At 43.3% G+C, this 16,294-nt stretch overlaps 1 protein-coding gene across 1 annotated transcript; it reads right to left on the reverse strand.

The window, feature by feature from the left end:
* Positions 1-1,083: 1,083 nt before the first annotated feature.
* apobec2a (apolipoprotein B mRNA editing enzyme, catalytic polypeptide-like 2a) lies at positions 1,084-13,772 on the reverse strand. The gene is made up of 4 exons (XM_080461329.1): positions 13,328-13,772; positions 9,719-9,943; positions 8,639-8,947; positions 1,084-3,301 (listed from the first exon to the last, which is right to left on the reverse strand). The coding sequence occupies exons 1-3, from the start codon at positions 13,537-13,539 to the stop codon at positions 8,644-8,646; spliced, it is 741 nt and encodes a 246-aa protein (XP_080317455.1). The 5' UTR covers positions 13,540-13,772; the 3' UTR covers positions 1,084-3,301; positions 8,639-8,643.
* Positions 13,773-16,294: the final 2,522 nt, after the last annotated feature.

Here is a 16,294-nt window from a genome sequence, read left to right on the forward strand (position 1 = left end):
CGCTGCAGCCGGGTCGGGTTTCTCATCATCTCCGTTCAACACACATTTCATGTTCACCTTTCATCTCGTTTGTGACTGATCATGAGAAAACATCATTCTGTTTGTGACTGTTCATGAGAAAGAAAACGTTCTGCTTGTGACTGTTCATGATAAAACATCATTCTGTTTGTGACTGTTCATGAGAAAACAACTTTCTGTTTGTGACTGTTCATAAGAAAACAACTTTCTTTTTGTGACTGTTCATAAGAAAACAATGTTCTGTTTGTGACTGATCATGAGAAAACAACGTTCTTTTTGTGACTGATCATGAGAAAATAACGTTCTGTTTGTGAATTTTCATAAGAAAACAACTTTCTTTTTGTGACTGTTCATAAGAAAACAACTTTCTGATTGTGACTGATCCTGAGAAAACAACGTTCTGTTTGTGAATTTTCATGAGAACAATCGAACACGATGTGAACAACAACAAGACAATAGAACACAAGATATAAAGAACAATAGAACACATGATGTGAAGAACAACAGAGCCATGGACACATAATGTGAACATTAATTTGGACTAGAGAACATGATCATGACCCAGGATCAGAGACCCTGCCTTTGGCCCCTGTGTGTGTGTGTGTGTGTGTGTGTGTGTGTGTGTGTGTGTGTGTGTGTGTGTGTGTGTGTGTGTGTGTGTGTGTGTGTGTGTGTGTGTGTGTGTGTGTGTGTGTGTGTGTGTGTGTGTGTGTGTGTGTGTGTAAGCTCATGAGAAAGAGGCCTGAGTTGCACTTGTTCAGTTCACCCTATGAGGAAGAGTCAGAGCTGATCACATATTGAGAAAGAAGTGATGTTAGAGCAGGTTGTTGAATCCTGAAAGAAAATAGAAACCAGCTGAATCAAACACGGGTCCCCTGCTTGGGTGGCAGCTCTGCTCTCCACTATACCACCATCACTTCTTCTGATGTCTGCACCTGTCAGCTGATGAAAAAGGGATGAGAATATAGAGAGAAGATGTAGATGGACGTCAAAACAAAACAAAGCACAGATCGTATCCATAAACCAAATGGATTCTATGAAAATAAATAGCTTTGACCAGCGACACACTGCTTCATTGATTACGTCTTTAATACCAGATTACCTGGGTAATAAATGTACGACAAAAAACTCTTCCCATTTCAGAAAAGTCTGAAACATTCTAATATAAAATCAAAAAACATATTTGCGTCTATGGTAAGAATACTAAACTTGAATCTCTTGTGTTCACATAAAGACCTACAGTCACTTTTACAAATGATATGATATGAGGCACTGCTGGAATTTGAACGCAGAACCTCCTGATTACTAGACAGGCACTTTGACCAGCCAATGACAGGCCACCTCGCTCTGACGGTGCGTTCAAGTACCATAAAATCATAGGAACCAACAAACATCATCACTGAATCATTGCGGCAATAACCACTGCAGAGATGAAACACTATTTTTGTAATTTTATTTTGTAAAAAGATATATTGACATTGTTGAGATGTGGGGGATGTTGTCGGCAGCTGCTGAAAGTAACTAAAAAGTGACTTGTAATCTAACAGTTACTTTTAAAAGCAAGCAATCAGTAAAGTAACTAAGTTACCTTTTTAATGTAGTTACTAGTAATCAGTAATGACATTTCTTTTTCAAGGTACCTGTGGTAACCCTGCTCCCAGGAAATCTGAACGTTTCAACTGACTGAACAAAACCAGACGATGTGAACGTCCACGCTCGTTACTGGAGCTCTAAACTCTACTGCAATAGAATGAAACTAAACTGATGTAGAGTTCCGTTCTACTGCAGTAGAACAAACAGCAGCTCTAAACTCTACCGCAGGACAATGAAACTCTACAGCAGTAGAATGACACTCTACTGCAGTAGAATGACACTCTACTGCAGTAGAACCAATGATTGTTCGGTTGTCCTGGCAGGCTGCTGCTGGTCTCACCATGGTTCTCCTCAGCTGACGCCCAGCAGGGTAATCAATCACATTGATCGGTTGTCCTGAAGCAGCCGTGTTAATAAAGAAACATTGTAACTTGTGACGGTGAATCTTTGATCAGGAAATCGATCATCCTGGACGGCGACTCGACTGATGCAGCAGAACATTTATTAATTTTTGATTTGCGGTACAGAAGGTCAGAGGTCGTCTTCCTCTGCTTGTTTGTTTTTCAGTATCTTGCAGCTGAAGAATCAGGATGGAAACGTTCTGCTGGAGGGTCTTCCTGAGAGACGTGATGTCACCTGCACTGTGAGTATCGGTTACTTTCTGAGTTACTACCGGAGTATCAGTGAGCTACTATCAGAGTAAGTGAGTTACTATCTGAGTAACTGAGTTACTATCTGACTATCAGTGAGTTACTATCTGAGTAACTGAGTACCTGAGTAACTGCTGAGTTGTAATGAAGAATTTACAATTGAGAGTATAAATACTATACAACATTGAGCTTCATCATGACGCAAAGAGAACCAGCTCAGTCCAGAAGACCTTCCTCTTCTCCTCCTTCCTCTTCATCACTGGCTCTTCATGCGTCTGTTGCTGATTGGTCGAGGAGCTTGTCACCATGGAAACCTTCACAACGGCTCAGAAGATCAACCAGCAGCTCCGCTCCACCAAGTCTCTGTTCCACAGTTTACCTCCAGCCTGTTGAACAACTCTGGTTTGGTTTTTCAATCGCTGGTTAGGAGTCCTCCGTGACAATCAAGCCTTTTTACACGAAACCAATCATTTTAATTTGTGAATGTATTGATCAGTACCATCAATGGTTCTGTGTGCAAGACTTTGAACAGGAATCTTTACTGCAGCCACATGTGGCGCTGCAGAGCACCAAGAGATTCCACCTCATTGATCCACACAGAAGGACCAGATGATAATCAAACATCTGACAGCAAATTCATGTTGGCAGAGGACCAAACTGCTGACCAAACTTCTGACTGTGGGGGCGACTTCTGACTGCTGGGGCAACTTCTGACTGCTGGGGAAGCTTCTGACTGCTGGAAAAACTTTGAAAAGATGGCACGACTTCTGACTACTGGGACAACTTCTGACTACTGGGGAAAATTCTGACTGCTGGAGAAACGTCTAAATGCTGGCGTGACTTCTGACTACTGGGGTAACTTCTAAATGCTGGAGCCACTGCTGGGACGACTTCTGACTGCTCGGGAGACTACTGGGGAGACTTCTGGGGAGACTTCTGGGGAGACTGCTGGGGAGACTTCTAACTGCTGCAGCAACTTCTGACTGCTGGGGCGACTGCTGGGCAACTGGTGGGGCGACTACTGGGATTCCATTTGGTTCCTGTGTTGACAGAGAAAGAAAGAGGAAGAGAAGGACACAGAAACATCACAGTTAGAGAAAACAGTTCCAGACCAATATAGGATTTAAAAACACTAGTTTACCATAAAATAACTACACACACATACAAATAACTACACACTGTGACTGTGTACACTATAACTATCTACATACTCTGTGTACACTATAACTATCTACATGCTGTGACTGTGTACACCATAACCATCTACATACTCTGTGTACACTATAACTATCCACTTACTCTGTGTACACTATAACTATCTACATACTCTGTGTACACTATAACTATCTACATACTCTGTGTACACTATAACTATCTACATGCTGTGACTGTGTACACCATAACTATCAACATATTATGTGTACACCATAACTATCTACATACTCTGTGTACACTATAACTATCCACATACTCTGTGTACACTATAACTATCTACATGCTGTGACTGTGTACACCATAACTATCTACATACTCTGTGTACACTATAACTATCCACATACTCTGTGTACACTATAACTATTTACACACTGTGACTGTGTACACCATAACTATCAACATATTCTGTGTACACCATAACTATCTACATACTCTGTGTACACTATTACTATCTACGTACTCTGTGTACACAATAACTATCTACATACTCTGTATACACTATAACTATCCACATACTCTGTGTACACTATTACTATATACACACTATGTACACTATAACTATTGATTTAAAACACTAATTTCTTTTGCTTTGAGAACAACTTTATTTCCTGGATCTGACTGTTTTACTCGGGTGCCACGGTACTGGTGACAGTGTGGAGAATGCTGAGCCGACTGGTCCCTGAAAGTACCTACTGGCTGTAGTAGTACATGGTATCAGTAAGTACTGATTGTAGTAGCAACAGAAAAATTGTTGTCAAACTTCCTCGCATGAAGGACAGAGAGCTGATTCTTTCTTCTGCCAAGAAATTAAAGAGCACTAAGATCAACATTAACGAAGATTTCTCTGATGCTGTGTAACTGAGGAGGAAAGTTGAACGCTGCCAGAGAGAGAGGTGATAAAGCGAGCTTGAAGTATGATAAACTGATCATTAGCTTCAAAGTTCTTTTTGAATTTTTTTGCGAGTGTAGTATCTGTGTATATGGATGTGTGTCTGTGTGCTCGAAACAGGTTTGGAGGTGGCGTGGCCGTTTGCATACGTAATTATTATCCTGTGAAAATGAGACACGACTTAATGGTTGATGACGTTGAAGTGTTATGGTTGCAGGTACAACTTCCATATTGAAAACCAATAGTTCTTGGCTGTTGTTATTGTCCGCATAGTGCCAGGATAGAGTATTTAATGGTTTATGTAATATATTAGACAAAGTGACTGAGGAAAACAGAGAGCCAGACTGGCTGGGTGACCAAAAGAACTTATAGGGCATTTAAAGATTTTCTAAATGAACCTGATAACATTAAATGGGATTTGGCATGTGCCATTGGTGATGTGGATACCTCCCTTAATTTATTCATGGTTCTTTTCATGAGAGTTGTTAACAAGCATGCCCCGTTAAAGAAATTTACTGTTAAAGCCTAAAGTGCTCCGTGGGTTGATACTGAATCAAAGAGCTTGATGGCTCAAAGGGACGAGGCCAAACAAAGGCTGCTGTTCCTTCTGGCTCTCTTGAAGACAGAAAACTTTGTTGTACTTTAAGGAATCATGTGACCAAGGTGAACAGAGTGGAAAAGAAAATAATATTTTCAAAAGAGAATCTCTGATAGTGGTACAGATAGTAAGAGAATGTGGAATGTACTCAATGATATCATGGGGAAACAATCTACCTGAACTTCTTTTGTTGAATTGAATGGAGTTTATTTGACTAAGCCATCCCAGACTGCAAATGATTTCAATGATTATTTCGTTAATGTTTCCAAACTTGAAAAACAGAGAAAATGGATTGTACTGCCGATTCCAACTCCGATGAGCTGATTAAAAAAATGTATTATGAAGGATAAACTGTGTAATTCTGAATTTCATCAAGTTGATGTTGTGCAGGTGGAAATGATACTGTGACCTTTGACTATTGGTGGGGCTGCTGGTACAGACAACTTGGATAGCAGGCTGTTGAAATTATTGGCTGTACATATTTCTAAACCAATCTGGCACATAGTCAACAGATGTCTGATTAGTGGAGTGTGTCCAACGCTTTGGAAGGAGGGTAAAGATCATTCCTTTACCCAAAGACACAAAATCAACTTTCTGTGGTTGGAATAGGAGGCCTATTAGCATTCTGCCTATTCTGAGTAAAGGATTAGAAAATATTGTATATGATCAAGTGCAAGATTACTTTTCTCACAATGATTTAACTGCAATGTTCCAACATGCTTATAGGTCTGGTCATTCCACCTGCACTGCAATGACACAAATGTCAGATAGCTGGTTAACATCAATTGATGACTCAATACTCGAGGGTACAATATTACTTGACTTCAGTGCTGCATTCAATGTGATCGACCATGACGTTTTGAATTCCAAACTTATTAGTCATGGTTTTGCTTCTTCTGCTATCAAGTGGTTTAGGAGCTATCTGTCTGAGAGGTCGCAAAGAGTTTATTTTAATGGTGCATTATCTTGTAGTAAGTCCCTGGACTGTGGAGTCCCTCAAGGAAGCTGCCTCGGACTTCTGTTATTTCAATTTTCACTAATGACATCCCGTACGTACTCAGTAAGGCTACATTGACTATGTTTGCCTATAATTCAACTCAAATTATTTAACTGGATCAAAACAAATAAACTTATTCTAAATATATCAAAAACAATGAGTATAATATTTGGTTCCAAGTATAGATTATCACATAATGCGAAATTGAATATACAAGTAAATGGTCAAACTATACAGCCAGTAAAAACAGTTTCTGGGACTTCTGGGTCTGATCACATCAACAAAGTTGTTGCCAAAATGGGTAGAGCTGTTGCCTTAATGCATAAATGTGCACCGTTTCTTAATTCACAGTTACTTATTCGTGTTGTTTGTACATTGGTTTTATGTAATTTAGATTACTGTTCAGTTGTATGGGCTGCTGCATCGCTCGTCTTCTGAGAGAATTACAAGTGGCTCAAAACAAGGCTGCAAGACTGGTTCTTAGTTGTTCTGCAAGAACTAGTGTTGTAGAGACACATGAACGTCTTGCTTGGCTGATTGTCAAGCATAGACTATCTGATAAGATATTAATATACTTTCACAGAATTATTAACACAGAGACTAAATGTCTTTATGATAATATAATTTACTGCTTAAATGCACATTCACATTACACTAGAGGGGCGAATAGCCGACAGATCACTTTACCTGTACCTGAGTCTAACTCTGTGAAGAGGACAGTATTCTATAGGGCAACTGTGCTTTGGAACAATCTTCCAGTTGTAGTTCGGGATATTAAAGGAAAAACTGGTTTTAAAAAGAGACGAAGAATGTATTTTGTTCTCATTATACAATCTTGATTATTTGATTGAGTGAGGTTTTGTCATGTGATACAAGAAGGGTATGTTGCTTTTCTCAATTTTTTATTGTCTATATTTTAATAAGAGCTTTTAGTGTTGTTGTTTTTGTTTTGTTTTTTTCTTCTGTTATTTGAGATTGTGAGTAATTGAGATGTGATGATTGTTTTGCATGTACTGTCTGGACCCCAGGAAGACTAGCTCTCGTTTTGGCGTCAGCTCATGGGGATCCTTTTAAATAAATAAAAAACAAATAAACCTGCTATCAGTACTGATTGTATTAGCACCTGGTATCAGTATGTACTGATTGTAGTAGCACCTGGTATCAGTAAGTAATGACTGTAGTAGTACCTGGCATGAGTAAGGACTGACTGTAGTCGCACCTGGTATCAGTAGGTACTGACTGTAGTAACACCTGGTATCTGTAAGTACTGACTGGCTGTAGTAGCACCTGGTATCAGTAAGTACTGACTGTAGTAGCACCTGGTATCTGTAAGTAATGACTGCAGTAGAACCTGGCATGAGTAAGTACTGAGTGTAGTTGAACCTGGTATCAGTAAGTACTGACTGTAGTTGCACCTGGTATCAATAAGTACTGGTAGAAGTAGTACCTGGTATCAGTAAGTACTGACTGTAGTTGCACCTGGTATCAGTAAGTACTGACTGTAATAGCACATGGTATCAGTCGGCACTGAATTTAGTAACACCTAATTCCAGGAGAACGTGTGCCGGCTGGTGGCTCCCTCTGCTGGTGAGATGTTGCACTGCCAGCAGGGTGTTGATAGAACATTTGATAGAAAATAATCACACAGAACTTTTACCTGAATTCTGCTCCTCTGGGACTTTTGACAAGGTTTTGATAAAATTAAGTCAACTTTAACTCATCATCACTAAAAAATAATATTGTGTCTTGTGGTAGCGCTCCACTGGTTCTAGTTCTGCTCGTCAGACTGAGCTTCACCGGTTCTGGTTCTGGTCCTCAGACAAAGCTGAGCTGGTTTTGGTTCTGGTCCTTAAACTGAGCTTTACTGGTTCTGGTTCTGGTTCTGGTTTTGGTTTTGGTTTTGGTCATCAGACTGTGCTTCACTGGTTTCTGGAGCTGGTTCTGGTTCGGGTCTTCAAACTTAGCTTCACTGGTTCTGGTTCTGGTTCTGGTCCTAGTCCTCAAACTGAACTTACTGGTTCTGGTTCTGGTTCTGGTTCTGGTTCTGGTTTTGGTTTTGGTTCTGGTCCTCAGACTATGCTTCACTGGTTTCTTGTTCTGGTTCGGGTCCTCAAACTCAGCTTCACTGGTTTCTGGTTCTGGTTCTGGTCCTGACCTCCACCCACAGGAAGACAACAGTCATTAACTCCGCCCACAGGAAGTCTCTGCACCGGCCAAGTCACTTCCTGCTCTTGTCACTCCGCACCGAATTCCTTCTGATAGTTTGACGGTTGATATCAGACAAACATAATCTTTCATCTATTTTCGATCCAAAGTAAAATGTTCATCACTGTAACTTTGTCCAGTCGGACCTGAACCTTCTTGTCCTGCTTTAGGCTCCTGAAGAACAAGAAACAAATATAGTAGTAGAATTACCATGAAGAGGATTCATCCTTTATCCTCATCTTAAAAGTACTGCAAACCTGGCAAACGGTCCTCTAGAAGAAGAATCCTCCCCTGTGTACTCCTGTGTACTCCTGATTACTGTCCAGCACTGGCTGGCTTATCGGAGCCGTCCTGCTGATGTCAGCTGCCACGCTCAGTAAAGAGGAATAAACTGCTTTGTTGCTGAGACACCATCAATTAAAAGAGGTATAGTGTGTGTTCTTGTTGTGGTAGTATTCGTAGTGTGTACTTACTGTGGTCATTGCAGGATGTCAGACAGCTTGTCGTGGTAATATTCGTAGTTTTCCTTGCAGTCCTCCCACAGCTGCAGGGCTTCCTCCTGGTTCTCCACGAAGGTCTCCCAGGTGTAGGAGAAGTCCAGAGGCTTCATGACCCGGAGCTTACAGCCGGCGGCGTGCAGAGCCTTCAGCCCCTCCTGGATCTCTGGCTCCTCCCACTCAAACAGCCGAGCCGCGAAGACGCTCAGCCGGACGTTCTTCCAGGACCTCAGAAATTCAACCATCTTGGCAGCGCAGGCTGTGCAGGGACTGCTGGACACGTACCTGGTCGGGTCGTCAATAGACAGATCGGATCAGATCAATGTGGAAGAAGCATGTCAGTGATGGTTGAAGTGGAGCAGCGTCAGTCGTCATGGAGGGACGACATGGTTTGGTTAGAAGATGAAGACGGGACTGTTCTCGTCCTTTGGTTGTATATTGGAGACGTTTTCAATTCAATCATCATTTTATTCCATTTAAATGTTCATGAGGAAAACATTGTCAAAATGTTTTTCACACATGATTACAACCATCAAGCTTTTTTATTTAGCCGGTTCAAGCCGATCAAACTCTGTTGCACAATTGTTTTAAAAAAGCGAGCCAGGTGGGCGGGGTGCGTACCGGGTGACGGTGTATTTGCAAGCGGGTTCATAACAAGTGATGGTGCATTTGCGTACCAGGTAACATGTTCTCGTGGGCGGGGTCTACCAGGCGAGTGGGCTCGTACCAGATGGAATGTACTTGTGAGCGGGATCGTACCATGTGATAGTGTATTTGCGAGCGGGATCGTACCATGTGAGGGTGTGCTTGTGAGCGGGATCGTACCATGTGATAGTGTATTTGCGAGCGGGATCGTACCATGTGAGGGTGTGCTTGTGAGCGGGATCGTACCATGTGATAGTGTATTTGCGAGCGGGATCGTACCATGTGATGGTGTATTTGCGAGTGGGATCATACCATGTGAGGGTGTGCTTGCGAGCGGGATCGTACCATGTGAGGGTGTGCTTGCGAGCGGGATCGTACCATGTTACAGTGTATTTGCGAGCGGGATCGTACCATGTGACGGTGTACTTGTGGGCGGGGTCGCAGTGAGACAGGCACTGAGTGAAGAAGGCCTCTTCAGCATGCGATCCGGCGTGCTCGTCCTCCAGGTAGCCGCGCTGCAGCCCCGCTGCCGCGTCGCCGTCGTCCACCAGGTAACACAGGAAGGTCTTGTTGCGGCCAGAGGAGTACTCCACATTCTTGAACTGGAACTTGAAGGCGAAAGGATCGATTCGGTCTCTGAATGCACACACACACACACACACACACACACACACACACACACACACACACACACACACACACACACACACACACACACACACACACACACACACACACACACACACACACACACAGCAGGAATGTTTTACTACCAGGCAGATGAAGGACTTCTAACAAAGAGGAAGACATTCTGCTGCTGACTGGTGACTGGTCGTCATCGGTCCTGATATAAAACCATGAGGCGGAGTCTGACTGGCCGCTGCCGCCATGTTGTCACTGTGCCGTTGGAAATTGTTCCACTGAGCAGAGATTACGTCAGGTTGGCTCACTTTCCTGTGAGCTGGAGTTTCTTCCTACCTTCTCAGAACATGTTTACGCCTACCCAGGATTTTACAAAAACGGCTATTTCCCCTCCACGTTTCGAAAAAAAAACTTCCTTTACACAGACCCGCATATCCACCTGACTCAGGGCTGCTATGAGCAGCCACACCTGTAGGGGGCAGTGTAACGAGAAGCATGAAGCCATGATAGCCAATGAGAAAAAAACCCCACATCAAGAACTGTGACTCAAATCTCCGCCTCCTGTCTTTGGATGCAAACGTAGTAGTATGTGCAAACCTGGCATCAGATACCTGACTTGTTAATGCTGACTTAGTGAGATTTTACCATATTAATTCATGGGACAATGTAAACGTACGGCACTGTGGTCACTCAGTTTCACTTTATTACAGTAGAAACGTTTCAGGCAGAGCTTCCTCACTGCTCTTCCTTTAGTTAACATTTGACATCCATGTGAGTGTGTTTCGTGCTGGAATATTAATTCATCACCGTGACGACAGGAGTAGTTCTGCGTTCCATAAATTCCTCTTTCTGCAGTTCCGTCAGCGTGAGCATTATTAAGAAGCTCATTATTACTGGAGCGAAACAGACTTGGAATAAGTCAAGAACAAAAACATCCTTCAAAGCTTCAGTGACCAGGATTTATTTTATTATGTCAAAAAGATTGTTCTAAATACTTTCTCCTCTCCTCTCCAGCTCAGCGCTGAACCTGCGCACCAATCACCATCATTTAAGAATGGCCGGGTCATTTTCCAAGAGATCTGATTGGTCAGGAGGCGGCGCTTTACACTCACTGTGATCTTATCCAGAACATAACCTGCTCCGGCGCAGGTTAGACATTCAGAGTCAGTTACCATGGTGATTGATCACGGAAGAAGTGAACCAGTGTCGCAGTATGGAAAACCAGAGTTAATCCTGAAGTTACCTTGATAAGAGAAAACCAGAGGGGTGGTCCGGCCCTCACATCGACAACCCAACCCCCTCAGATGGACAGCCCCGCCCCCTTAGATCAACAGTCATGCCCCTTCAGACCATGGCCCAACCCCTCAAATGTACGGCCCAACCCCGTCAGATCCATGGCACCGCCCCCTAATGGCGTGACATTCATGGGCCATCATCGAAGAGGATTGTTTAAGTCAGTGGCGTTGAAAATGACTGACATTGACACAAGACGACACTGAACCGCTGTCAGAACTTATCATCTCCCAGTACACAGTTTTACCGAATGGAGCCTGAACGCATCACAAAGTATCAACGTAACCTCCGTCAGCTGGTCCGTACCGCCGGCTGCTCAGAGGTCAGAGGTCAACTAACTCATCTCCTGATTTCAACATGCATTCACTGTTTGACTGTATTTCTCTCCACACACACTTCTCTCACTTACTGATTCACCCTCCGACTGGTGGACATACGGGGGGTACCGACTGGTGAATGCTGACAGACATACTGGTGAAGGTCAATGCTCCATCATGTCATCCAGGTCACTGACATTCGAGAACCTTGTTCTTAAGCCACCAGACGGATGTTTCACAGTGAGCTGAGGAATCCAAACAAACTGTTGTCAAAAGCCCCGTTTCCACAGTGCCCCTTGGTACCGGTGCCGGTCAGGTGGGGGTTGACTATCCGTAACCAGACCCGTATCAGTGCCGCGTTTCCATTACACGGGGAACGGTTTGAAATGTAGGTGGGGTTATGAACGGTTGTGTAATCATGCAGGATGTGACGCCATAACGGGAGGACATTTTCAAAAAAGTTTCCTGATTGCTGCAGAAGAACTGATTGGAAATGGCTGCTTGCTGGAAGAACAGCGGTTGTCACGGACCAATGAGCAGACGGCAGTGTTGAAGCTCCTCCCCCTCAGATCCGGCACATTGTGCCTAGTACCCCAAGTGGAGGGGTAGCGAGAAATGGTTACCAATGGTACCGGTTGGTAACGGTTCTGAGTCAGTGGAAACGCACAACAACCGGTTCCGACCTGACCCGTACCGACACCAAGGGGCACTGTGGAAACGGGGCTATAGAAACCATGAGCACCTGGACCCTGGCCGAGCCTCTCAATGCTGCAGTGGAATGAATGAATGAATGAATGAATGAATGAATGAATGAATGAATGAATGAATGAATGAATGAATGAAAATCAAAACAAAAGTACTCAGTAATGAAGAGGGAAAACAACAGAGGAGCCTCCAGAACCTTCTTCATATTTATGAGGAATGGAAGTTATAACAAATAGTTCTAACTCATAAAAGAATAGATACTAAATTATATAAATACTATATAATATACGAATACTCGAGTATATAAATACTAGTTCAACACTATGAAAGTAAACAAGAAGAGATTCTATAGATTCTAAAGAGATACTACTGTAATCAGGGGGGCAGCAGAGAAGTAGGGGGGGTCTGTTACTGCAGATCTCCTGCACAGTGAGAGCAGGGGGGGGGCTGTCACTGCAGATATCCTGCACAGTGAGAGCGGGGGAGGCCTGTTACTGCAGTTCTCCTGCACACTGAGAGCAGGGGAGGTCTGTTACTGCATATCTCCTGCACAGTGAGAGCGGGTGCGCCTGTTACTGCAGATCTCCTGCACAGTGAGAGCAGGGGGGCCTGTCACTGCAGATCTCCTGTACAGTGAGAGCGGGGGCGCCTGTTACTGCAGATCGCCTGCACAGTGAGAGCAGGGGGGGGGGGGGGGGGGGGGGGGGCTGTCACTGCAGATATCCTGCACAGTGAGAGCGGGGGAGGCCTGTTACTGCAGATCGCCTGCACAGTGAGAGCAGGGGGGGGGGGGGGGGGCTGTCACTGCAGATATCCTGCACAGTGAGAGCGGGGGAGGCCTGTTACTGCAGTTCTCCTGCAGAGTGAGAGCAGGGGAGGTCTGTTACTGCATATCTCCTGCACAGTGAGAGCGGGGGTGCCTGTTACTGCAGATCTCCTGTACAGTGAGAGCGGGGAGGCCTGTCACTGCAGATCTCCTGCACAGTGAGAGCAGCATTTCAAGATGAACAGTGCGCTGAGCGCCAGCAAGAGGATGAGGAATGAAGCAGTGAAACAAACTTACCCGGCGATTATTTCAAAAGGAGGCAGTTCCAGGGCTTCAACCTGCAGGTCTCCGTTCTGCTCGTCAGCGTCTGCAGCACCAGGCTCAGCTGGTGCTCCTCCATCGTCCACCGGCGTCTCCTCCTTCTTCAACTCTTTCACATCCTTATTCATTTCAACAACTTCTCTCTCCTTCCTTTCTCTCCGTCTCATCGCAGACTTTCTGTCAGCCATGTTGAAGAAACGTCCTCAAGTTCAACAGCTGAGCTCAAACAGCAGCGATACACCCAAGCAGCAGTAAGAGGAGGAGCCGTGTGTGTGTGTGTGTGTGTGTGTGTGTGTGTGTGTGTGTGTGTGTGTGTGTGTAAAAGTAACCAGAGTAAGTTAAAACAGGTTACCAGAGTACTTTCACTATTACAGACACACTTGTTTTTATGTGTGTGATATATTTTTGCTTGTCAGCGATTATTTAACAGCCACAGACAAAACAGTGAGTGGATCATGTGGGACCAATTGAAACTCCTATCATGAAAAGTGTAAAACGATCTTCAGGGCTCTGTCATTCCAGGGCCCGTCTTGGTGAAACAGGCAGACAACCAGCAGCAGCTGCAGAACAGAGCCCCAGCAGAGCTATTTCCAGCCCGGGTGGAGGAGGACAGGGACCTGTACGGTCAGCGGAGAGTCTATTTTTACTTGCATGTGTATATGTACTGCAGCTCGGAGCAGAGTGTGTCACTACTGACAGGCAACTCCTGGGATTCAAGCTGATTGATCATATGCATGATCAGAAAGGTCTGAAAACAGTCTGGAAAAAACCCGGGAACCATATATGGTCAATTGGAGGCGTATCGTTTCATATTTGGTAATGATAGCCAAATAAGGCTTCATCAACCACTGTCTTTATTTTCTGACTCCACCAGATGGCGCTATTGGTTTGGAGATAGAGGCTGAAGGAGAAGGGTCCGTGTACCTTCCGGCCATTCGATTTTCGTTTTGATGTCGGAGAACGAAAAACCGGAAACCATCCGATTTTCGTTTTTCGATTTGATATCGGGAAACGAAAAACGGGAGACAGCTCATCTCCCGTTTTTCGTTTTACAATTGAAAATCGAAAAACGAAAATCATATGGTTTCCCGTTTCCCAATATGCGTTTCTTAAACAAAAATCGGGAAATAAAATACGACCGTGATTCTTTATTTCAAGTTTGATTTGCCGGAAAACCCGGAAGTCGACCCTCTTCTTCGTCTGTTGCTACCGCTGCTTTACCATCCAGACTCGTCTGGCTTCCCCCTCGGTGATATTCTTGTATAAATTTAATGATTAAAAACTTAAAAAAATTTCTTTGGACGGTTGCGCCAACGTAATAGTGGACACGGACCCCAACGGCATGACTACGGGTGAAATGAGAGTTTCAGGGAGGAATATCTGAAGATGGATCTCCAGCAGAGCCAGGCTTCTCCACCTACATGATGGAGCATCACCTCCAAGCTGAAGCTGCTTCAGCTGCCGCTGAGGTGAGCAGCGTTGTACGAGATTAATTTATGATATACATTACATCATTAAAATCGCGTCTTTTCATTGATTTGACTGCAGTCTCACAGCGCCCCCTACTGTCAGAAGCAGCACACTTGCAGATTGTCCTCAGAGCTCAGCCATCACATTAAATGAAATATTTCTCAGGAGAGAAAAATCCAAATTGAAAACTAAATAATGATTATAAATGTGAGATTCAGTAGGGTTCATTTTTAGTTACACTATAATATTTACACATTCTAAAAAACAAACCGTTTTGTATTTTGGTTAAAATATAATAATAAAATGTAAAAATGTATTATTAGTGTTGTTTTTCTTGATACTATTACTATTAACTACCTGATGCAGCTCTGTATGCAGTTTTGTGTCATTTTCATCATCTTACTGATTTATGTGTTGCTTTAATTGATGGTTGAGATGATGACAGGATTGTGTCTTCTAAAGGAAGACGTGCCAGTGAAAGGACAGGATTGTGTCTTCTAAAGGAAGACGTGCCAGTGAGAGGACAGGATTGTGTCTTCTAAAGGAAGACATGCCAGTGAAAGGACAGGAGCAGCTTTACAAGTGATTCAACACCACAAAACACATTTTCTGCAGACAGCATCAAAATCGGTAGGTTTTCTTTGTTGCTGTTCTTTTTCTGAGCGGTACTTTGTGAAATTGACGTGCTCTGATAATTAATATTCTGATGATTAAATCTCGATGTTGCTTTGCAGGAATGGTATTGTTAAAAAAAATTACGTTTTACTTTATCATGTATTTAAATCTTTTGTTGTTGTTTACATGCACTCAGAGGTTATTTGTGATATGCAAATCCCTTTTCTTTACTTTCAGAACCATTACATTGAAAGGAGTTGGGGGGAGGATTGTATGTTTTTCTTACTGTGAGCCATTAAGTTCGTTGAACTAAAATTGGAATTATATTCAACTGAGCTCCAACAAAATGTAATTGTCATGTTTGCATGTCTTATTTGTTTATTGGAAAGGTTGTACTGTGACATTCTCTTCTTTCAAGAATAATGGAATAAAATGGTGTTAAACTTTGTGTATTCTGTCTCCCTGAGGTTTTTACTAGGAAATTCCCCTGACAACTTTGTAGATGAATATCAACTATAAAATAAAGGGCTGCCTGACTCATTTGCTGGATCAAGAGTTCCTCAGTCTACAAGATGGGGTTGCCAGGTTCTTTGTCTCAAGCCTTGCCTGCCAGGTCACCAGCTTTGGCATCAGCCAGTTTGAGTCCTTACTGCCACCGAGTGCCGACCCTACGTCCTTTCTGGAGGCTCTGCAGCTCCTCATCCGGCTCAGCAGTGAATGAAAAAGCAAAGGAAAAAAGTGCAACATGTGATTTTAACAAAATATTCATTCTTAATGAGAGAATTTGCTCTTTCAATAAAGTTAGTTGAAAAAAGGTGGGATTTCCATTTTGTATTTAAATCTTTTTTTATATTACAT

This window comes from Lipophrys pholis (assembly GCF_963383615.2).
Source record: "Lipophrys pholis genome assembly, chromosome: 4".
Classification (NCBI taxonomy): Eukaryota; Metazoa; Chordata; class Actinopteri; order Blenniiformes; family Blenniidae; genus Lipophrys; species Lipophrys pholis.

Coding starts and splice junctions, on each gene's coding strand:
- apobec2a (XM_080461329.1), bottom strand. CDS start 13,539: ATGGCTGACAGAAAGTCTGCGATGAGACGGAGAGAAAGGAAGGAGAGA. Junction 9,944..13,327: donor CCTTTTGAAATAATCGCCGG/GTAAGTTTGTTT, acceptor GTGTGCATTCAG/AGACCGAATCGATCCTTTCG. Junction 8,948..9,718: donor CACAAGTACACCGTCACATG/GTACGATCCCGC, acceptor CGACCCGACCAG/GTACGTGTCCAGCAGTCCCT.